At 44.9% G+C, this 23,667-nt stretch overlaps 3 protein-coding genes across 3 annotated transcripts; 2 read left to right on the top strand and 1 right to left on the bottom strand.

Moving 5' to 3' along the window:
* Nucleotides 1–12,664: 12,664 nt before the first annotated feature.
* On the top strand, nucleotides 12,665–13,966 carry EsH8_X_000404 (NAD dependent epimerase/dehydratase family protein-like protein; the record flags this gene model as incomplete). The annotated part of the gene is made up of 1 exon (XM_083274492.1): nucleotides 12,665–13,966. The coding sequence occupies one exon, from the start codon at nucleotides 12,665–12,667 to the stop codon at nucleotides 13,964–13,966; it is 1,302 nt and encodes a 433-aa protein (XP_083119884.1).
* A 320-nt stretch (nucleotides 13,967–14,286) lies between these two features.
* On the bottom strand, nucleotides 14,287–15,108 carry EsH8_X_000405 (uncharacterized protein; the record flags this gene model as incomplete). The annotated part of the gene is made up of 1 exon (XM_083274493.1): nucleotides 14,287–15,108. The coding sequence occupies one exon, from the start codon at nucleotides 15,106–15,108 to the stop codon at nucleotides 14,287–14,289; it is 822 nt and encodes a 273-aa protein (XP_083119885.1).
* A 5,077-nt stretch (nucleotides 15,109–20,185) lies between these two features.
* EsH8_X_000406 (nucleotide-diphospho-sugar transferase) lies at nucleotides 20,186–21,092 on the top strand (the record flags this gene model as incomplete). The annotated part of the gene is made up of 3 exons (XM_083274494.1): nucleotides 20,186–20,324; nucleotides 20,385–20,977; nucleotides 21,036–21,092. The coding sequence occupies 3 exons, from the start codon at nucleotides 20,186–20,188 to the stop codon at nucleotides 21,090–21,092; spliced, it is 789 nt and encodes a 262-aa protein (XP_083119886.1).
* Nucleotides 21,093–23,667: the final 2,575 nt, after the last annotated feature.

Consider the following 23,667-nt stretch of genomic DNA (forward strand, 5'->3'; position numbering starts at 1 on the left):
GCCCTGAATTCCCAACTGCCGACCTTGAGTGGCAAACAGTAGCTCAGGTCTGGCTCCCTTCAATCCTCTGTCGGGCTTTCACACTCGACCAAGCGTACCCAGATGTTGATGTCAATGATAGATGTCCAAGCAGCGTCATCATGAAGCCACGATGCAGGCGTACACGCACCTTCTGGCACGTGTGCCCGGCACGCACAGTGAGGCGTTTTATCCCGGCGGCTAGTTCGCCTCAACAGTCGTAATCAAGAGTTGTCGGCTTCCTGTAAATGGATCGCGCCGAGAGAGACCGATGCAACCATCCCTTTAAAGAACGAAGTCTGAGCAGGCCGCGTTAGTCCTCGATGCCCAATTATGGTGTAGTTGCCACACTTCAGGCTTCAATTGTCTGTGAGATCTCTTGTCGTGGACCAGATCCGGCCTTGTTGCCCTTCAGGACGGCCCATTCGCTTCAAGAACACATGGGAACCTCCGGAGTTGCTAGAAATCGAGATTTTCGCGGTTGACGCCCAACAACTTGATGGTATCGTCTTTGCCAGTGATCGGCGGGTGTCGGATGCTTTTGGTACCCGAATGTACTTACACTAGTTATTGTCGACCACTTGTCTTGGCAAATTGCCAAGCAGATGTTTCGGTCACCGATTACCGGCCTCCGAGTCAGGTCACGTATTGTGACACTAGCATTGCTTACAAAATTCGCCCTGAGAATACGTTTTACCACAACTTAAATTGCATAGACATTGAAATTGTACATGTTTGGAGCTCCCTTGATCAGCAGTATCTGGAACCCGTTGCTTTCTCCCGTGGGAACCAGCATAGCGATGGACTCCAACTTTGACATACATATATCCTTTGAGCATCGGTCGTAGTAGCAACAGTACGACCAAGGATGTATGAATATGTCATAAATGCTTTCAGATTGATTGAACTTAGTATACGGCATTGCACTAAACGGCAAGGGGGCGGGCGGCACAGGTAGAGGGTACTGTGGATAACTGCGATGTCGTCTGCGTCGCTGCGAGGACTGTAAAGGGACCTGTTGAAGACCTACACTCTCCAAGCTCGGATTTGTTATGAACCGATCCAACTCCCGCAGTCGTATAATAATGTGAGATTGATCGAAAGCATGCGGAAATAGGGTAAAGAGGAATCATGCTTAACGATCCACTACGTCATGCCAATGTTCGTGGGGAGTGAGTGATCCCGAGAGACGAATCTTATTGTAGCTGTTCCCAAAAGCAGATTGCAAGCGTATGTATTGCCCCTCAGCATTTTCTGTATGTTATTTCTCCAGTCAGGCAGTGCAGGGAAGCCGGCATGTGGCGCTTATTGTTGAAGTAAGACAATTCAGCAGTAGCAAAACAGGGATTAAATGCTCCCTATAAGGTCACAAGCGGTCTAAATATCCTGTATATAGAGGACAGTCTGCCTTCACTAGATAACCTTAGCTGGTTAAGCAACACAATGAATTCACCCTTCTTACCTTAATTTAATAGGTTATAAGCCTAGGGGGCTAACTTTCTACATTCAGCTAAGTAATAGCGTCTAACAACGCTAAAACCCCTAATATTCTTCTATCCTCCCTCTACATAGCGGATATAAGCTGTATAAAGCTATTCCCGTTTTCCCTTACATACCAAAAGAGCAAGCTAACAGTAGATAGAAAAACAATAATTCCACCACCAATAGAAATTACAATAAGGTTAACCCCTTCATCCTTACTAAGTAAGGGAGGGGTATAAAATACCTTTACAACCCCTTTTTTCTAGGAAAACACTATAAAATATATTAAAGAAGCCCTCCAACCTCTTTAGGATATAAATATAGATAATAGATTTAAGCTTAATCTTAATCACCTTAAGTAATTCTAGTTCCTTAGGGACGCTATATATACAAGCTACTATAGGACCTTAGTATAAAAATACTTACTATAATCTTTATCTTTAACCTCTACTACAACTATAGATCTTTTAATTTCTTAACGAATTTCTATTTCTACATCTAGCTGTAGAATATACTACTATAGAACTAGATTAATTAATCTTTAATAAAAACAGAAGTTTCTTAAAATACTCCCTATTAGTACTATTAACTACTAATACTATATAACCAGATAAGTCTACTATAGTAGATAGTATCTCTTCCTCATCCAGCTTAAACAAGCTTTTTAGTTACACTATACGATAATAGAGACGTTTAGAATCTCCCTATAACATTAGTTCGCTAGTAGAAGCTTAAGCTGATACAACCTTACCTCTATCTATATATAGTACACCCTACAGCATACTATCAGCCCTACTATTATTACAATAAGGTTCCACCAGCTTAAGCTTTTATTACAAACGGAAAAGAAGCTTATATAGCAACTTAGATAAAGTACCTAAACGCTTCTTACCTACACGTTATAAATACCATTATACACCATTAAGGTTGCTACTACCACCTACTACAGGCTCTATAGAAGGAGCTGCTATACTATAGTTATAACGAAATTATTACGTTTACTAACAAAAAGAACAGGTAGTCTAGCATTACTACATAAGGTTAAAACAGACGTTAAAACTATACCTAACAGCACTACAAGATAGAAGCTAAAGAGGTTATAAGAGGCGGTATAAACGCCCTAGCCACCATCTTAAAGCTTAAATCTTTAGCTAGCTGGATACACTAGAATCAGGCTATAATAGATTACCTAGTAATAGTAGGTCTAATCGACTTATTAAACTACTAAAAGGCTGCTTTTATACGTTAAATTAGCAACACTAAAGCTACTACTAAAAACCAAATAGAATAGTAGTTAGCAAGACAAGATAAAGCAATTAAAATCGTTCGTTTAAAGCTTAAAGACCTAGTAAGGCTTTATATTAATAACAAACTTAAGGAAATTAGTACTTAAAATGCTGCTACAGCTACAGCTGTAGTAGTAGCTAAAAATCCTATAGCTGTTATTATTAAAAAAGAGTTTCTTACCGTTAAGATAACACTTAACATCCTTAAGAAGCGATTTACATCAACTAGAGCTACTATATTTAACAACCTATATTAATAATATAACAACCTAACTTTTAGTAACTATAGTTTAGTTATAATATTTACAAGTAAACTAAAAGAAGCTTAAAGCAAATTACAAGCGCTATATAAACAAGTTAAAATCTATAAACCTCTATTTATTTAAAAGTTCCTAACTAGACTTAAAGAGGAATATACTATATTCTTAACCTCTTTCAACTAACAATATAGTCTTCTCCTAATAATAGATTTTACAGGATATAATAGACCTACTATAACGTTTAAACAAGTGGTTATAGCCGCTAAACAAGAGGAGCAAGCACTATAACAACACAGCTAGGCTACTAAAATCGCTCTTCTATCTACTAGAACAAGGCAACCAAGATATACTACGTATAGGAAAATAGGTTATAAATCCTCTACCTACTAGTCTACTCACCTAGAACTACAGAAGAAGTTTAAAGCCTAGAAGCAGGCTTAAAGAGACAAGGTGGTAAAAAAAAAGGCAGAACGCACTAAAAAGGACGCTAAGCTAGAGGATCCACCTATTAATTACTCTATTCAAGCTCTTTTATAGAAGCTCCTACATCACTAAGGACCCTAATTTCAGTTTATTATAGTATTAAACTATATAACAACAACCTAAACTAGCTGGTTACTATTAACTATAAAACCTAAGGTCTTTTAGCTACTTTAGAAGGTCTATATTTTAGACTTAGGCTGCTTATAATACACCTTATTGCTTTTAGGTGGCTTTATAAAAACTATATTATTTACTAGACTACCTACTTATAGAGTAGGAGGAGTAGTTATACCTTAAAGAATTAGCACCTATAGTCTTTAACTAACTAAGGCTATATTACCTTTAATTACACTATTAAAGATACTCTACTACCTTAATTTAAAAGTAAATCTCATCTTAATTACTTAGCTAGCTACTTAAGGAGTACGGTTTATATTTAACGACACTAGAGCTATAGCGTTCTATAAGAACCAAGTTGTACTTACTACAACCCTCTATAGAAAGCTGTATATAATTAATAAGAAAGATACTACAGCATCTATAGCCCTTATAGCATACGCCGTTAATATTCTAGAAATAAATATATAGTATAAACGGCTAGGCCATCTTAATATAAGCAACCTATAATAATTATAACGGATATCCACTAGGATTAAGTTGATACCATCAACCTGCTTCTATAAAGTATACACCTAAAGTCGACTTACTATACAACCCTATAAAGGAGATACAGCCAAGCTAGCTACTACTCCTTTCAGCCTAATCTACACCGATATTAGCAGGCCATTCTAATATAACGAGGTCACTAGAGAACGCTATTAGGTAATATTTCTATACAGCTACACTTAATTCTTATAGGTATACCTATTACACACTAAATCTAAAATGTTTTTAGTACTTAAGGATTTTCTAGTAACTACAGAGCGCCTCAAACGGCGCTACTAGACTATCTATATAGACTAAACTAGTGAAAACACATTAAACGAACTACATGATTTCTATTATAATAAAGGTATAACTCTTTAACTTACACCAACAGAACAGCACCAATCAAACAGCCCTACTAAACGCCTAAATCGGATAATCTAAGAAAAGCTTACTGCTACGCTTATTAGTAGAAACCTTCTATTAAGATACTAGTCGGTAGTATTAATTACAGTTAATTACTTACAGACGGTATCTCTATATACTACAATTAGTATAACGCCCTATAAAGCGTAATACTAACAACAACTAGATCTTACCTATCTTTAGGTTATAAGATTAATATACTATATACTAAAGACATCTAAAGACCGTTAGAAACTTGTTAACTAGATAAAGAAGTATTATATACTTAGATACTAAAGCAGCTCTATATATAGACTACTAAAGGAATCAACAGGCCGGATTATTACTATAAATAACGTTATATTTAATAAATCTATTCCCTATAAAGGAACAAGAAAGCATTATATAAGTGCTAATATCCCTCCTATAACGAAACGAAAAACCATCCTTTCGCCTGTATCTCTACCTCTTTTACCTGTTAGGCTAGTAGGAGACTTTATTCCATTTAATCCTAAAAACAATATACAGGAGTCCTAACAGCCTATAGAGGTAACAGCAAAAAACACACTACAGTTAAAAGAACCTATAATATTTAACAACTATACACCTACACCATCTTTAGTTAAAAGCATTAATACTCCTTCTAATATAAAGTCTAGCATGCTAGACTCTATTATAGAAGACTTAATTATAATTAATATAGATAAATACCTAGTAGAATAAAAAACGTTAGTAAGGCACTCTAACTTAGAAAGGCGACTTTACTCTAGCACTAACTTTAGACTAGCATATAGACTACTTAGTATATCTCTAGGCATTACTATAGAGATTAAAGAACTACTATTACAGTAATTCTAAGTATAGTTCTAACTACTAACAGCTGTATTATACTTTACTATAATTACTACTAAACCACTTAAACTAAAAACACTATAGCAAGCTAAACACAGCAGGCAGTAGGAATACTAGCATACTGCTATACTAAATAAAAAGAACTCTCTAATTGAAAACTACACCTAAAACCTTATTAAAGCACCTTTTAACCGCTATATCCTCTAAGGAAAATAGGTTTACAAGATAAAACGAAGCGCTAATAGCGAAATCCTATACTATAAAGCCTACTAAGTTGTATAAGGCTTTAAACAGAAAGAAGGAGTCAACTATAATAAAACCTTTACGTTAGTAGTAAAGCCTATAAGCTATAAGGTTATTTTTACTATAGCAGCAGCTTTAGACTTAAAGCTTAAACAGATAAATATTAAAACGGCCTTTCTATACGGCGCTATTAATATAAAAGACCTTCTTGTTAAATAACTATATAGGCTTAAAGATAATACTAATAGGGTATACCAGTTAAAGAAGGCCCTATATAGGCTAAAACAGGCTCCCTAAATCTAGTATAAAATACTATTAATATTTCTAGAGACCTTTAGCTTTAAGGTAATCTCAGCAGACTACAGCGTCTTTACTAACAGAAGTATATTTATTATAGTATATATCAACAACCTACTAATTACTAGGCTAAACAAACGGGATATCTAACGTATAAAAGAAGCGCTAAGTTATTATTTTAAAATAATAGATCTAGATCTCTACAGCTACTATCTTAAAATAACAATATAGCGTAACAAACTAAACCAAGTAATCTATCTAAACCAGCAGGCCTATATAGATAAAGTAGTTAAAGACTTTAAGATAGCTAAATACAAGCCTATAAGCATACTAATAGAGATAGAGAATAAGCTTAAACTAGTACTAGATAAATATAAACCTTCCACTAAGGTAAAAAGCTAGTATATAAAGGTAATTAAATTACTTATATACGCTATACTAGATATACAACTAGATATCGCCTTTACCGTCTCAACTTTAAGCAGAAACCTAGCTAAACCAACTCTAGAATATATAAAAGGAGCCAAAAAGGTACTATAATACCTAAAAGGCACCTAAGGAATAGAACTCTACTATAAAGGTAGTCTTAAACTACTAACCGGCTATACTAATAGTAATTAGGCTAATAACTACAACACTTAACGGTCTACTACTAGCTACTTATTCAACATTAGTAGTAGAGTAATTAGTTAGTCCTTAAAACGATAATCTATAGTAGCTCTATCTTTATATAAAGTAGAGTATATAGGATAAACATAAGCAAGTAAAGAAGCAGTATAGCTATAAAAGCTGCTAAAAGAACTAGACTTAACAATAGAGGTTACTACAACTATAATCTATAGTAATAACTAGAGCGTACTTATACTTACTAAAAACCCTTAATTTCACCTTTAAACAAAGCATATTAAGGTTTAACATCACTATATAAGGGAACTAGTAGCAGACTATATAGTTAATCTATAATACATCTATACCACTAACTAAATCACTAACGGTCTCACTAAGGTACTACTATATAAAAAGTTTAAAACCTTTTATACAGCCTTAAGTATTAAATAAGTCCCTAATAAGGGAATAATTAATTACTAATTTACTACTAAAGTTAAGTTCGTTACGTAATAATAAAGTGTAACAAGTACCTAGTTAAATCAGTATAGTAAATTAGCAAACTACACCCTCTATAAACCTTTACTAAATTCGTAATCTTATATAGGTAATAAAAAGTTAAGTATTATTTAAAAGCTCTTCTCTCGCTTTATAACACTATATTAGTTATAGAAGGGTTAACCTAAGCTAAATAAAGATATCAACAAATAACTAGACTCTACATGTAATTCCACTATTTAAATTACCTTAAGACCCCTTTACTCTTACGTTACAGCTTAACGCTACACTCTACAGCCTATAATACGCTAATAGACCTTATATACACCCGCTGCTAATCTCTTTCTCTATAAGACAAGTTAAAGACTCCTAAAGGTTAACTCTACTAGATGCTAATTATTATAATTACTTAAGCGGATTTCTTTAAAGCTTACACAACAAGAAGGTCTACTAGATTAGCTTCTTTAGCTGCCTACAAGAAGGTTAGGTTAACACTAGCAACAAGTAGAAGAACTACAACTAGTACTACTTTATAGTAATAATAATACCTAACAAACAAAGAGGTAAACACCTAATTATCTATAATAACAATGTAAAAGAAGATATTATAGAAGACTTTTAGATTTCTAACACTCTCTAGGGCCTATAGAAGAACCTCTAGAAACAAGTTAGCAAAAGAGGAAGCTATATAGTCTAGTATTCAACCAACCGTAATAACGCTAGTACCAAGAAGTATCTTTTTTATACCTTACAACAAGTCTAATAGTGGTTAATCACTATAGATGTAGCACTAAAAGAAAATAACCTATAAGTACTAAGGCTTGTAAGGCTTATAAAGAAATAAAAGCGCTTACGCAGCGGATAAGTATATAGCTAGAGGCTCTTTTCCTACTGCCTGGTTTTTCCCTTCGAATAGGTTGTTTACAGCAGTTTAAGGTTTTTAACGAGGCCAGCAGTATAAGACTTAACGATCAGGCAAGGGATGCTATAGTAATATAGAGCTGTAATACTACCACTCTGAATTAAGTAGGAGTATTAAAGTAAGACAATTCAGTAGTGGCAAAACAGGGATTAAATGCTCCCTGTAAGGTCACAAGCGGTCTGAATATCCTGTATATAGAGGACAGTCTGCCTTCACTAGATAACCTTAGCTGGTTGAGCAACACAATGAATTCACCCTTCTTACCTTAATTTAATACTTATACCCAATTCTCATTTGTCTATTCCTCATGCGCACTCTTCCACGTTACCCACCCCTTTGCCGCTGCTCACCCTGCTCAGCTAAGACACATAAGATCTGTTAGAAACAGGGAACTTCGGGTGATCGCCTGAGTTAAGCAATTGCTCCCGAGGAGTGGAGTCTGAGGGCGTTGTATCCTTCAGATACGGACAGACCACCCGCAGCCGTCTATTCGGGCTACCTTGCATGCAACTATTTACAGGTAAGGTAGGTAACATGACGAAAACCTTACTCGACCCTATACGTCTTTGTCATCACAGGAACGTAACGTTTTGTCCGATCATACTATCGCGGCGTTCCCACCATTGTTTTCTTTTGTTTCTTTTTGGTCTACACATATTCCCGTTTATTTTTGGGGCTATAGATCCTGAGTTTATACCAGATAATATTCTTTCACCCTTCTGTACTAGATGGAAACATGACGAGGATTAAAGAACACTTAATGAACAAAACTTTTTCGAAGAATATAGACACGTATGAAAACCAATGGTAGCTGATGAATGTTAGTAAATGCCAGAGACCTGCCGGTACTAGGGGTATTATGTGCCGTATCGACCGAGCCCGCTTGCTTTCAGTACTTCACTGCAGGATCGTCTAGATCTCTGCTAACCAGGTGCTTTGAGCAGCATATTATCTTGAAACCACCCTCTTCACAAAGTGTGATGGTAAATTTGGTAGAAGTTTAGAGCATGTATCAGAAGATACTTAAGGTACATAAAACCATGTTATGGGACCCGATGACTGCAATGACCTATGCAGAAGTGTTTCACGGGTCGATATGGGATACTTTCTGCAACTATCTAGGGAAATGAATGTTGATTTGAGCTTGAAGTTTGATCATAAATGGCTTCCCACGGCAACAGGGAATGTTGAAGTGTGAAGGCTAGCTGGGATGGAGTCTAGGGTTGGCCAGCGCGCATTTTCTCTAGTATGAAACATAGTATGTGCACTTGCTTATTTTGGTGAATCTTCCTTGGCTTGTTAGCAAAGCGGTGGGAAAAACTACCCACTTAGGAGTAATAATGAAGGCCTAACATAGTTTCAGAGAATGTGTCATAACTCATTTGATCTCTGTCGTTATTATTAAGGCACATAACTGTGAATTGACGAGAGAAGCAGACCTTTTGATTCACACCAAAAGAAGCTTGATCGACCGCCTTATGCTCCAGTTGGACCAATCAATCTACCCCAACAACACAGCCTATGGTAACGAGCGAAACTGATGGGACGGAGTTTTCCGTTCAACTGCGTGAAGCCCCTATTAGTTGCAACCTGGACAGGTATATTTTCGTGTCATATTAATTGAACTTTCATTGGAAAACCTTCGCACGATTGGAAGAACATTGACTGCCATCATTTTCTTCAAAATCAAACCCTTCAAGAAACAGATTATTTCGTACAAATGGGCTCTCCAACGACTTCCACAAGAAATACTGTCGCCCCAAAGCCGTCATGCACCCGGAAACCACGAGGTAAACAGCGAGATCCTAGGCAGATGGCTAGCCGATTCTCGCGAAAAGCCAAGTCTCCGGAAGTTCACTATTTCGGGTCGTTTACGGTTCGAAGCATACAGACTATGTATCGACCCGAAATGATGCAGCAGCCAAAGCTGGCAGTCAAGCAACCCCAGCGACCCGAGAAACCTCTGCAGCATGCAAGTATCAGATTGTCTACTATCTCAAAAGATTGTACACAAGGTAACGATGCTAGAGACGCCGAACTACTGGCACAGTTTGGAAATAGGCTGAAAAGGGGCACTAGCTAGTCGTCTTGCGTTAATATTATGGGCCCTTCAATAGCTTCAATAGCCAGCTCTGGAGAAGATGCTTGAGGACAGATGATAAACCATGGCAATGGTGTTATGTACGTTGAGAATAACAAGAGATTTCCTCTGCTGGAATCTCCAAGGATATAACAGGGAAGATTCTATTGTTCTTATGAAGTAGTCAGGAGGATAAATTGTGTCGAAAAATAGCGGCCTTTATTGCCCATGTCGTCAAGATGCACTGCCACCTTCAACGAGTGAACAACTGAACTGGTTTGATATTTCGCAGCTGGTAGTTAGAACATTAGAGTAGAAAGATGGTGTGCGCCCCGAATTCTAGGAATAGTTACACCAACTTTCCTAGGATCCCGGCTCAATAGGTACCGGTCTCAATCATGCCGCTTGCAGGGCCGGGCTCACTTCAGTTCACTCGAATCGCACAACTATGAGATGCCAGACAATCCTGCCGTAACTGAATGGCATGGCAATTCATTCCCTCTAGTCGCTCGTGTTAGTTGCATGTTAGTTGAAGATGGTGCTCGGCCCTGTCTTTGCGCACAATCGGAATGCTCTCGTGGCTGGGTAGCGCACGCTCGAGTCATTCAGTTGAGCATCTTCTGCCTAGGGCAACTCGACCTGTCCAATTAATTCATCCCTGGTGTATAGGAGGCGAAAGTCAATTTCGTGCCTGGAAAGTTAAGGTTCGAAGTGGGGCCAGTCGAGTTGCCTTTCATCAGTGCTTAAGTGCACGTCATGCGACGTGCTGAATGTATGTAATTATAAATGAGCACATACCTGGCAGCTTCCCATCGACATTTCACCTATGAATTTCCTATGCCACCCTTTAGCTGGCATTGGTAAGTAGTTCGAAAGGAGCGACGAATGCCTTGAAAGGGTTGAAAACTTGAAGACGTGGCAGCGTCCCACACTCTCCACGTAATGCTCGTAAACTCTCGACAAGCTATTTTTACAAAACTCAAGGACATCTCGCCAGGTTCCACGAAGAATTTTGGTCATCGGCTGCCTCGCAGGTCAAGACCGAGGATCAATATCAAGCCGAAACTTTGCTGACGGCTAAAATATTCTAAAAAAAAGTAGTCAACTTGGCAATGGTTCCCTTTTATAATTTCTCCCAGCCAAACACTAAAGGAATGTCAGACAGCCTACAAGGTGGTTAAGAAACTACCGGCGATGTGGTCCGCATGTTTGCCGAACCAGACGCTATTTGTCATAGCTACCCCTATGTAATGGATGCCTTTGTCGTTGTCGCCCTTAGCTAAGCAACGAGTAGGGTGAGGGCAGAACGGCCGATGAAGAAAGCGAAGGTCTCTACGGCTCAACTTCCAAGTACGACATGACTGTTGGAGGTTGCATAAGCGAGTTTTCGGATGCTTCCCACCTGGGTGATATGTAGAACCGTAAATCGAAGATTCTGGCGCAACACCTGATCAAGACACCTCATGAAAGAAGGGGTTTCAGGACTTCATCAATGCGAGCAACGAGAAAGCCATCACGAGGTTGTGGGCTACTGGGGTTCGTTCCAAAACTTACACTCTGCCTGTTTATCATCTGACCCTAGAGAGACACTGTTGTAGAGGACATGCGCATTTACCACTTCTCCGTCCTTTGGGGCCTAGCATAGAAGGAAATCTTGCGGGTGCATCTCGATGCACGCGTTCCCCAACAAAATCAATTTTGCGTTGCATTACCAGCTAATTGTGCGTGCATAGACGAGAGTGCCCCGCCTTCCGGCGGTAACTACGATGACAGCCCGAGATGGGAGCTCAATCTCTTGTTCAAGAAGGGCAACACATCAACGGGATCTTCATCCGGAGATAAACAAAATAAAATGAGCAGTCACATAATTACATGATGCCAACAACACGGTTCATTCGACTCCCTCCAACCATTTGCCGTAACCGCGATATGCTATGCCCTATTTCGGCCGTGACCCCCGCGACGATGACCACTGCAGCAAAATCGATCGATAGGACCCGTTACATCGACCCGTGATAGTCCCGAGAGGAGGCGCCTCGGCCCAGCATCCTGAGCCGCGGACTGGATGAAATAGGGGCCGCCCCACATAATTGTCCAACAGCACTGTGAGGGCCGTGAATGGCGTTGTGGCATCGCCGGGCGTCAAATCTGCACTTCGGCCGTGCTGCCACTGGTCCGAGGCGGACATCTGTGGACCCTTCTTGGCCGCGCCCCAGCAGGTCCACATCGGTGAATCAAGCTGCAATCCCGGTTTTGTGTGGCCGGGTCCGATCCGGAAGTTTTTGGCACTGTGAGAATGTGAAAGTCCAATATCGATGACGGAGAAGTCCAGGGCAGATTTGCATGGCCCAAGATAGGGAGACCGTCTCGGAACACGGTATTCAACACGGAGTAAAGAGTTGCTGGAAAATGTATGAAAGGGATAAATAGAAGACGCTGGTCTTACTCTTTTGCTTCATGTGTTCCATCAAGCCCAATTTCCACTCTCATTGCAAAGCTCAGCAGACTTCCTCGACATCTCGCACGTCCCCGAGACCCCAAGACCCCCAATTCCCAGTATATCATTGCCACCATCGTTCTGCCTATCATGAGCACATCATCCTCCCTTCGCCGTATCGGCATCTACCGCAACCTGCCAACCTTTGACGAGTCCGTCACTGGGCTCACAGCCATCATCACGGGCGCCAACGGCATCTCCGGTTTCAACACTCTGCGTGCCCTCCTCGACAGCCCCCAGCGCTGGAGGACCATCTATGCCCTCTCGCGCAGTCCGCCCCCGGAGGATATGATGGCTATGCTGTCACCCGAGGCCCGGTCCCGCATCGAGATAGTCACCTGCGACTTCCTCTCCGACCCGGCGTCCATCGCCAAGAGCATGAAGCAGGCCGGCGTCCGCGCCGACCACATCTTCTTCTACTCCTACATCCACAAGGACTGGTCCGAGGCCGAGGCGCTCGTCGAGAGCAACGTCGCCCTGCTCAAGAACTTCCTCGAGGCCCTCGAGCTGGCGGACGTCAAGCCCGCCCGCTTCATCCTCCAGACCGGCGGCAAGAACTACGGCGTGCACATCGGTCGCGTGCGAACGCCCCTGCTCGAGTCAGACCCGCAGCCGCGCCACCTCCAGCCCAATTTCTATTACCCGCAGGAGGACTTGCTCAAGGCCTTCTGCGAGAAGAACGGCACGTCGTGGAACATCATCATGCCCGCCGCCGTCATCGGCACGTCGCTGCACGCCTCGATGAACGCCTTCTACCCGTTCGCCATCTACGCCATCGTGCAGGCCCGCAAGGGCGAGCCCATCGCCTTCGGGGGCGACTGGGAGCAGTGGCAGTACGAGTACTACCACTGCTCCGCGCGCATGACGGGCTACCTGACCGAGTGGGCGGCGCTGGAGAAAGACTGCGCCAACGAGGCCTTCAACACCCAGGACGGCGGGCCTCTCAGCTGGGAGCGCTTCTTCCACGAGCTGGCCCGCTGGTACGGTGCCAAGGGCGTGATCCCGCCTCCCGAAGACGAGTCGAATCTCCGGACGAGCGAGGGGAAGCGGGGCAAAGAGACACCGCTCGGCTACGGCCCGCCCCTGTCGTCCAAGCAGAACTTCACGCTGCGGGAATGGGCCCACGAAGAGAAGAACGCGGCCATCTGGCGGGAAATCATGGATGAGTCTGGAGGCAAGATCACACAGGACCCCTTTGAGGACCCCGACTCGTTCTTCATCGGCGACTTTGCGTATCTCCGATTTGGCAGCATGTGCTTGAACAAGGCGAGACGGTTCGGATGGACGGGGTTCGTGGATACCATGGAGAGCATCTTTGAGATGTACCGGGAGATGGGGGAGCTTGGTGTGTTGCCGAAGATGAAAGTCCAGTCAGCCCGTCCGCTGTGCTGAGAAAGCAGACGCATTGTAGAATGTGGTAATCAAAAACCCGGTACCTGCCAATGGCAGTGCAAAAGTCTCTTGCAGTTGCAGAACGGGCTATGTGATCCACTTTCTTACACTCATTATGATAGCTTAAGTCTAGAGATAGCTCAAACATTCTGTTTCTCGGTGTCTGTGATCTAAATGAAACCGTGCAGCAATCGCTTTTAGCATAGAGATAAATAGGTTCCGCTGGCCAAGTTGACTAGTTAATGTAAGACAGTAGAGATATCCTTTCATTCATCTGATTGATGTCTCCTATGCCCAGGTGGATTGCTGTTTTCGATAACCTACCCATTAAAAGTTCCCACGTCGTCTTGCCGAGGCATTCCACTACTTTCACCATGTCCTGCCTCTGTCTGCGCTGCCACGCCCTGCTGGAGGGCCAGCAACTCCAACACCCATGGATTTGGCGGTTGTCTTGCAATATGAATCCATTCCGCCTGTTCCTCTACTGTCAAACAGTCTGGTGCAATATAATTGATCATAAGCTTCGTCTCTGCGGGCCGAGGCTTGTCATCCCACAAGCCCATGGCGGCCAACAGATCATCGCGCGAGCTCAAAAGCCACGGGTGCACTGTTGACAGGTAATCGTGGACCGTAACAAAGGGCGTGGCGGTAGGCTTCACTGTCACGCTGGCCGTCTTGCCACGCGGTCGTTTCGTCCCGCAGCATATGAGCAGATGCTTCGGTCCGTTCTCGTCCTCCCCCGGGTCGTAGTCGGGGAGGTCTCCCCAGCGGACCGAAAGAGTCCCGTCGCTCTCCACTATTTCGCCGTTCTCGTCGACACAGTCGCTGTCGGAATGGTCTCGGTGGCAATCAAGCCAACAGTCTTCCCACTCATCAAGGTTGTCGTTATGCACCGTTATAGACGAGACCTTGGGCTCGGTCAGCGGCGACTGCGAGAAAAGGTGCCAGGTTTGGTCGCAGAAGTACGGTTCGATGGAGTCGGGACTATAGGCGTCCTTCATGATCCAGACCGAGTCGGCCAGGGGGCGGTCAAGAGTCCAGAAGAGGCGCCGGGCTTCGGGGGAAAGACTTGGAGGACGATGATCGGCACTGAGCACTTCATATGAGGGAAGCTGAGCTTCCTCTTCCTCCAAGGTCGACATCGCTATAGATTTCAGAACTGTTGGCGAGATTGCCTGGAAGGGCCGAGCCTGGTTTTCAGACACTGGGCTGCCTGGCCCTTAATATAGCTTCAAGTGCGGCGCAGAACCTCGCTCCAAGCGCTTTACCTAGGTAGGTAAAGTCGGACCACAATAGTGTAGAGTCGTCCAACTGGTCCAGGCACACACGGCAGGATATGAAAGGTTAGCACAGCAGGGGTCTGTTACTGGATCCTGACTAAGGCCGTAAAAGGCTCCGCACCTTGAAGGTTAGCGGTCACTGAAATATCGACCGTCTCCCTTGCCACAAAAGTGACATAGATCTCTGTGACTGGATCTTCTCAATCCTTAACACCAGCGGATGAGCCGTCGCAATTGGCGATCCCTGGCGGAGGGTCGTTGTGTGGAATACCAGTAGTCGCACTAATGTGGAACTGGTACACTCTGCATCAACCTCAACTCTTCTCGTTTGGTTTATGCCATTCCAAAGCACACTGATAGGAGTGCTCTGGCAGAATGTTATCAAAGCTTGGAGAATTCGGTTAGAACTTGTGCCGGTTTTGGGTGATGGGAGACAGAACTGAAATTCAGCGAGCCAGTTCCATTGATTGCTGGAAGTCTGAGCTTTCTGAGCTGCGCAATATGGATGATGACTGGTTCGAACGTTCCGGGATGTTGCTAGCAGAAGCATCGGCAACGAGAAGAACTTGTTGCCCATTCCGCAGTAACTTTTACCCATAGCCCAATAAAAAACCGTTTAGATGTCCAGTGAAGACGTGCACTTGGATTTGACCCTAGAAATTGGAGGGGTGAGGGCTAGAGCGAAGGTGAGGCACGAGACAAAAAAGCAACACTTGTTTTACAATGTTGATTTACCTCCTAATATTAGTCTGGCAGCCGCCCCCAGCTCCTGCTATTTCTACGCTCCTGGTGCTTTCCTGCACACCAGCGCTCCGCGGTCCATCTCGGTTATCCGTGCTCCCGTATTCACTCGTAATACTCCAGCCCGTAGGATCCCGTGGGGTCGTCTCTCCGCTCTCTCCCGCAGAGAAACTGTAGGCCTGGCCAGTGTACCCTGGCGGCCGTGGCCAAGCCCTCGGCAAGGGCGACAGGCAACTGCTATAGCCACTGCCTCTTGCTGTCGGGCGGATAACTATTCTGACTTGCTCGCCGTCATCAGAGCTTTTGCTCCCGGTTTCATTGGAGTGGACTTGGTCTGGTCCGTCAAAATGAGACGGGACAGAGACTGCCTGTTTGACGATGATGGTGGCAGTGCCTGACGTCATCTGGCAGTCGTCTCCGTTCGACTGAAGATGTTGAGGCCGCTTGGAACGTCTCCAACAGATGTATCCAACGGCAAATAACAAAAGGAGACCGGAGATTGCACCCAACGTGATGCCGACGATCAACCCAGGGCTCAGAGCGGGTCTGGGTGCGGTGTCTGAAATTGGCTGTAAAGTTGATTCCGATCCTGGAATGGTGACCGAAACTGAGCTGCTTGATGTAAAAGTGCCTGTCATAAAGGTATTCTCGCTTGGTTCTAGGGAAAATGAGTCGGTAGACTGCATCGTCAACGCGGATATACCAGTCAGTTTCCCTGGTGGTGGAATGACGATGGTGCTGACCTGGCTTGGAATGCTGAAGTTCAAAGCGGAGGTTGTTATTGGGGGTAGCAGATTCTCAGTGCTCGATGGTGAGACAGGACTGGCGAAAGCTGTCGTCTCAGTTGTTGGCGTAGCCTCTGGGCTGTTCGAGAAGTCGAGTATGCTTGTCGGTCTGGGGCTAGCAATAGGGGGGCTGGAAGTCGATATCTGGATGGGTATCGTTGTTGTCGTGAACCATGTATTCGTCACGGTTGGGGTCTCTGTCACGGAAACAAAAACTGGGTTGAAGACGGTAATTGTGCGGACAGAAGAACCGGTCTCCGTCAAAGTCGTCGTGATCTCAACCGTGGTTGTCAGCACTCGGGTGACGGTGTTTGGGATTCGTCGCCGGTCTAGCGCTGCGTCGGGGCCTTCTTTCAAATGTGGCGAGGTCGAGATCGAAGGGCGCGAGGAAGTTGGTATTGTTGCGAATTCGGGCACTTGGTCAAATACGACGGCGCATGGTACACTTCGTGCTGCGATTTGTGTCGCCAGCTGCGGCGCAGTCGCGATGCTAGTTTCCATGACCAAGACGGGGTTGATGTATATCAGGGTCTGTCTGAAAGGAGATATTGTTACTTTCGTTTGGGCTGCCAACTCGACGGTGACAGTTCGAATGGTGGTGACGGTGGTGGTTAGCAATACTACCTTCTCCGAGGGCCTGCTTGAGGTTATTATCATCCCTTCCTGTTTAGCATTTTGCTCGTAACTTGCGTCAGATTCTGCGGCGCCCACAGATTGTCCAATGACGGTCCATCTCGCCACTGTTTGTGCGACTCTCCTGAGCCAAGCCTGTCTTCCACTGAAACTGTCTGTCGTCCGTGATGTCTCCTCCACTGCTTCAGCGTTTTCGCCGCTTGTATTTGCGCCTTGAAGGTCGATGTTGATAAAAAAGTTGGCGCCTCGGGGGCAAAACTTTCATCTTGTATGAGGGCTGCGCTGCTTGAGGCTAAACCTAGCAGCAAGCCCATAAACAGCCGGAGCTTTGTCTTTGCCATGTTGGCTAGATGCTTTGCATCGTCTCCAATTCCTTCTAGAAATTGTGGCCGAGGAAGGCGATCCAGGACTGGGGTGGAGGGAAAAAAGGGAGCCGAGTCCTTGATTTGGATGAGGCAAGTGGGAGAAAGGGCCAACGCAGGAAGGAGCGAAAGGCAGCTCAGCTCAGGTGGAGCGAGAAAGGGAAGTCGCCGACAGAAAGAGCAACCCGGGTATGGATTGGCACAGCAAAGCAGAAGTCAAGCGCGTTTACATGCTTAAACCCAAGTAAAAAAGGACTGAGATTTTGACGGACTTGTGAGACTTTGAAACCACGCAATAATAGGTATCTTTCTAGCTTTGGAAGGATGAACTTGCCTCGAAGGCGATTTATTTTGGCTACTTAAGCGGCCATGACAACAGTCAAGATGTTGAAGGCGCTGACTTGAGGCTTAACTCCGCTCCCTTTCCATCCCATGGCCTGCTGTCGACTTTTCCATAATTTAAATGTTTAACTTGGGCTTGGCCGTCTCACCTGGCCACTGCTGCCTGTCATGCTAGCCAAGATGAAGTCCAACTCTGCGTTCTTTTCGCCTCTCTCTACTAGCTTATTCATCACGGGTTTCGTCAATTCCATTGAAAAGGAAATCAATCTGGAGGCGAAACGACGAAGAAACACAGGAATCCTAAGGAACTGGATGTCATTGACCTCCGGGATAGGCGATCATTTGCTTATCCACCAGCGCATGGCCTGTGTTATCAATGTAGGAGTGCGTTGTCGTTGACTGAAGCAGCACGAAATCAATACACGAATGAGTCAAAGGGTCGCGGATGTCCACCCCAGCCATCCATGTGTCCGTCGGCAGCCGATACTGAACGCCAGATGCAGAGCCAGTACCATCTTGGGAAGCCTGTGCTGGATTTCGCGTCCCTGATTTGGAAGCGTAGCACCCTCTTAGTTGTTGAACTTGCAATATGCGGTGGTGATGATCATGGACTGACAAGTGCGGCCAGGACAGAGTATTGCTTTCCAGTCCACCCGGACGATGGCTTCAACTGCATACCATGGGTCGGTCGTCCAGGCTGAACATTTTCAAAGCCCATATCGCATCACCAGATGGGGTCGGATTCTGCGTTTGGGCCAAATTCTCGCCACAAAAGAGTGTTGAAATTGGAGGAGGTGAATTTAGATTCATTGTTGCTCAACCAGCTAAGGCCATCTAATGTTGGGCACACTGTCCTCTATGTACAGGATATTCAGACCTCCTGTGGACTTACAGGGAGCATCCAATCCTTGTTGTGCCACTGCTAAATTGTCTTACTTCCAACAACAGGAAGCACGCAGTGAATGCTAGGGGTGGGGTCTGGGGGCGGAGACTGAGCCAGGTAGCAATTGCCAACATCGACAATCACGGCTGCACGCATGATCGAAAGAGTTTTAGTGTAATACGAAATAGCAAAAAGAAATGTGGAGCAAGCAGGAAAGGCCGAACGAGGAGGTTGGCGGGAACTGAGCACTAGGAGACAGGGGGGGTTTCTATTATATTGTGCATTTACAAACAAGGTTGCCGCCGTCTGTTTGTCGAAACCAACAAGACGTTCCAACACTCCAACACGGCACAGCTCGGCTGGAAAACCACTCTTATCTGATTGGTCAATCAAGTGGGGGCCCTCGGCTCGAACAGTTACCTCGTCTATTTTAAAGCTGATTCGCGCCGAGCCAACCAGTTGGTACTCAAGGCCATTAGCAAACATCCCCTGCAAACCCTACACAACCTGGTTCCAACGCGAGTCGATTTTGACAGATTCTTTCATAACCCCAGCTAACTGCAAGTTAAATGAGACCATGCAGTGACAAGCGGGTCTCCGCTGTTTTGTGGAACATGATCGCCAGGGCCTCAGGCGGCTATATACTTTGATAGGCTATTTCACTGTCTTCTTGCGCGTTGCGCAAACGTTATGCACACACAGCCCCTACATATATTCCAAGTGCAGGCGCATCAATTGAGTCATGGAGTGAACTCGCCTGTCGCTCTCTTCCCCCCGTTCTTCGTCACTCTCTGTTGCAGATGGCTTTTCAATTTCGTCACTGGAGGTGGCCCTACGCCCAGGTCCCAACCAACGATGCGATCAGCCCGGTTTCCCCATCGGCCAAGAGTCTGCCGAGTTTCTCCGAAGTCTTAGCCTCAAAGAGGTTACGTTGGGCGAGTTGTGCTGGTGTCGCATTGTTCCTTCTGTCCTTGGCCTTCCGACATTCCGAGCAGATTGCGGCCATGCGACATTCTTTGTCGTCGCCATCTCAACATGATGCATCGCCTGTTGCCGAACCTGCAGCTGGTCAAACTGAAGTCGAATGGTCACGGTTTGCGTATGTGCAATATGTGACCAATACGGAATATCTCTGCAATTCTGTCATGTTCTTCGAGAGACTAGATCACCTGCAGAGTAAAGCGGACCGCGTCATGATGTACCCTTCCAAAATGCTTGATCCTCTCGCAACCGAAGGCGACACATATGACGCAAAGCTTCTCATCCGCGCGCGGGACGTGTATGGTGTCAAGCTAGCCCCCATAACTGTTCAACATAGGCCGAACGTGGATCGTGAGTTGCCCCCTCGTATTGCCACGCGTGACTCTGGGCCCTGACATCTGTTCTCACTAGCGACATGGGCGGAATCGTTCACCAAGCTTCTCGCCTTCAACCAGACAAACTATGACCGCGTTCTTTCAATCGACTCTGATTCTACCATTCTTCAAAACATGGACGAGCTTTTCTTCCTCCCGCCAACTCCGGTGGCGATGCCCCGTGCATACTGGCTTTACCCCGAGAAACAGATTCTGACCTCTCTGATCATGCTCATCGAACCAAGTGCCAACGAGCTCACTCGAATTATGTCAAAGATAGCGAGTGCCGGGCAGGGGTTCTACGATATGGAAATACTAAACGACCTGTACAAGGACAGCGCCATGATTATCCCGCATCGACCCTACGGTATGTTGACGAGAATATTCAGCACTGATCATATTGAATACTATCTTGGCAACAACGAGGAAGGTTTTGACCCTGTTGCTATCTTCAACGAGGCAAAACTTGTGCATTTTTCGGACTGGCCAATGCGCAAGCCTTGGCTGGAATCTACAAAGGAATCCATCGAAGATAGGCAACCCGAATGCGTCGTGAAGGACGGGGTGGAGGATTGCACTGCAAGAGAGCTCTGGAATGGCATCTACACAGACTTCAGAGAGCGTCGGAAGGTAAGCTCGCTCTCCACAGTTGAGCCCTTGGGTGGCATTTTGGCTAACGGACTCGTAGAAAGTGTGTGACGTGAACACCCCCAGGAAGCCAGAAGGCAATGGGCGTCGGTCATAGATGTAGGATTGCTGTGAAAACGGCCGAATTCAGGTAGCCATGTATATTCTAGAGTTTTAGACGGCGTTGTGGCGGAATGGTTGTAAATACCCGTTTAGTGGATCGTTTCCAGCAAAAGACTTTTTATCAGTTGTGATGATGGACCAATGCGCATACGTCTTAGTGTTGCTGTTCAGATAAGTGGCCGATTTGCGTATAATGAACTCAACATATGCACCAGTTAGGCAAATTCGACATGACCAGACCAAGGCCAGACGCTTGCTGGGGAAGTTCTGCCATGAATCCCAACAGCACATCAATACTCTCGTCTATTACTTAGAAGTAATTTCATCAAAAAGATGTGAAGACATCGTTGGGAATACTCAGGTTGGGGAGCTACCTGCATCGAGTTGCAGGTGCTCGGAGGGTTTAAGTTTTTTCGTGTTAATTTGCGTGGATCGTGCAATCATCCCGCAACACGGATCCCCGTATTTATCAATTTTTATGCTTTCAGTAGCACCAATCTTGACGTCGAATGTATACCTTCTCAGAGTACATACTCCACAAGCAGAAGGGCAGATGGATATGACAAGCCGCTTCAACCAGCAAATGTTGACTGTGAAGTCTTAGAGAGCCTTTACTACCCCCGCTCTCGCATCTGGTAACCTCGTCCTCTGTTGCGGGGGTTTCTTTTGCAACACTAGAGAGCCACTCCGCTAAACGACAGCACCTGCAACCACTTTCTACAACTGCAGACAAGGCAAGTGCAGGTAGGTATGCCAATCGTCCGGAAAGTTTTGATTTAAGGTTGTGGCCGGCATGAGCGGAAATTTGGTACGGAGACATTAGAGAGACTAAAATAGAGACGTCGAAACCTTACTTTTAGCGGTTCGGGGTACGCCCTCAGGCAGTGCAGAAATGGAAGTTCAAATAACCGCATTATTTTCTTATCGGAGCTTAGGAATTTGCCAAGCTCGGTGTCTGGCGCCATTCTGTGGAATATGCGCTCGGAGCTTCCTCGGCTCGTCACCGTCTGGCTAACGAGGTGAGGTGCGTGAGCCTTGCCGATTCTGCTCACCTTCCACGATAATCTGGACGAAGCCTGGGTAAAATGAATGTGATCTACATGGGATTGATTTGCCGAAAAGAAGCTCCATAGGCACCTGACACAAGCTTGATAGAGCAGAGCAATCCTGACGAGTAGTGCGCCAGTACACTCCCATGATAACATCAACCAGTAACTAATCAAAATGTATTTCGTGATCGGGATTTATGCGAAGGACTTTATTACAGAGTCAGCTAATAGCACTCAGAGGTAACACGACTATTAAGAACATGATCACAGTTCGGACCTTGGTTAACCTTGGTAACCCTTGGCACCCTAAACGGTTGCGTAGTTCCCCACGATGGCATCATTCGCCGTGTAAGTTGTCTCCACAGCCATGTCTTAACGTCCACTCTAGAGCGATTGGTAGGTGTAAACAGGTTACAAAAGCCGGTCTGAAATTGACTAGACTCAAATATTGTCATATTCTTTGCCGAATCATGAATGAAAATGGTACGACAGAAGCTGTTTGGTAAACAAGGGGGCCAATGTGCTTGAGTAAATGTATGCGGAAATGTCTGGCTCAAGGTGAGGCTTTTGCACGATGAAAAGATAGGCACCAAAGGTAACGGCACACGGAAATATTCAATAACCAACTTATCTTGGAACAGGAAAATTTCAACCCCAGTGCCAAAAGAGTGCCCTGAAGAATGTGCCAAAGACTCGACTCGGGAGGCGAGTGGGAGACTACGAAGGTGATGCTTATTCTATTCCTCTTGCACCATTGTATCTAACCCATCGTCGAGCTCGTAAGTTGAAATTTCCGGTTGTTGCTTATGATGAACCCGGCTGGGATATGATGACGGCGCTCATTAGAACGATGACCATGTTGGTATCACAGGGGATACCCGTACGGGTGATAGCTCGCCGAATGTCAGTATAGTATATTTGTAAGCTGTAAATCGGTGTGTAGAAAAGGAGAGAAAAGCAGGAAGGCTGGTAACAGTGGTAGTGAAGATATTGCTGTTGGTAGCCTGGAGGTGGAATCTCCGGGTTCCGCTGCTGCGGCCGGCTGCCTACCCATATTCTGGCTGGTCAATCCAACAGACTCGGTTGAAGCCAACGCCCCCGTGGTTTGGTCAAGCCCCAGTCTTGTTGAGAAAAAGGGTCGCTTGCACTCTGAAGGTGTTTCACGTTTCCATCAATGACTACAATAATCCAGGGTTTTTTCTTCACGCGATAAAGCGAGCGGCTTCAGTGGCATGTTAAAACTATGGAAGGATTGTACTTATGAACGTGGGGAGATATGGAAGCGGTTATACAAATAAACCGCGTCACCTGCCGTCTTTATGATGAGTTCCAATACCTTCATACTCACGACACAATGTTCAACGTGATTTTTTCATTTTCAGCCATCAGAGGCAAGCTTAAAATCTCGGTTAAAGTGAGAGTCATGTTTTTCCGATCAATGGATATCAATCGTGGGACTAATGTCGGGAACCCACAGTGGCCAGGATCAGGACATCCAGCTCGTACAGGGTCCCGTTCGCC

This window comes from Colletotrichum jinshuiense, chromosome 10, assembly GCF_051148585.1.
Source record: "Colletotrichum jinshuiense chromosome 10, complete sequence".
Classification (NCBI taxonomy): Eukaryota; Fungi; Ascomycota; class Sordariomycetes; order Glomerellales; family Glomerellaceae; genus Colletotrichum; species Colletotrichum jinshuiense.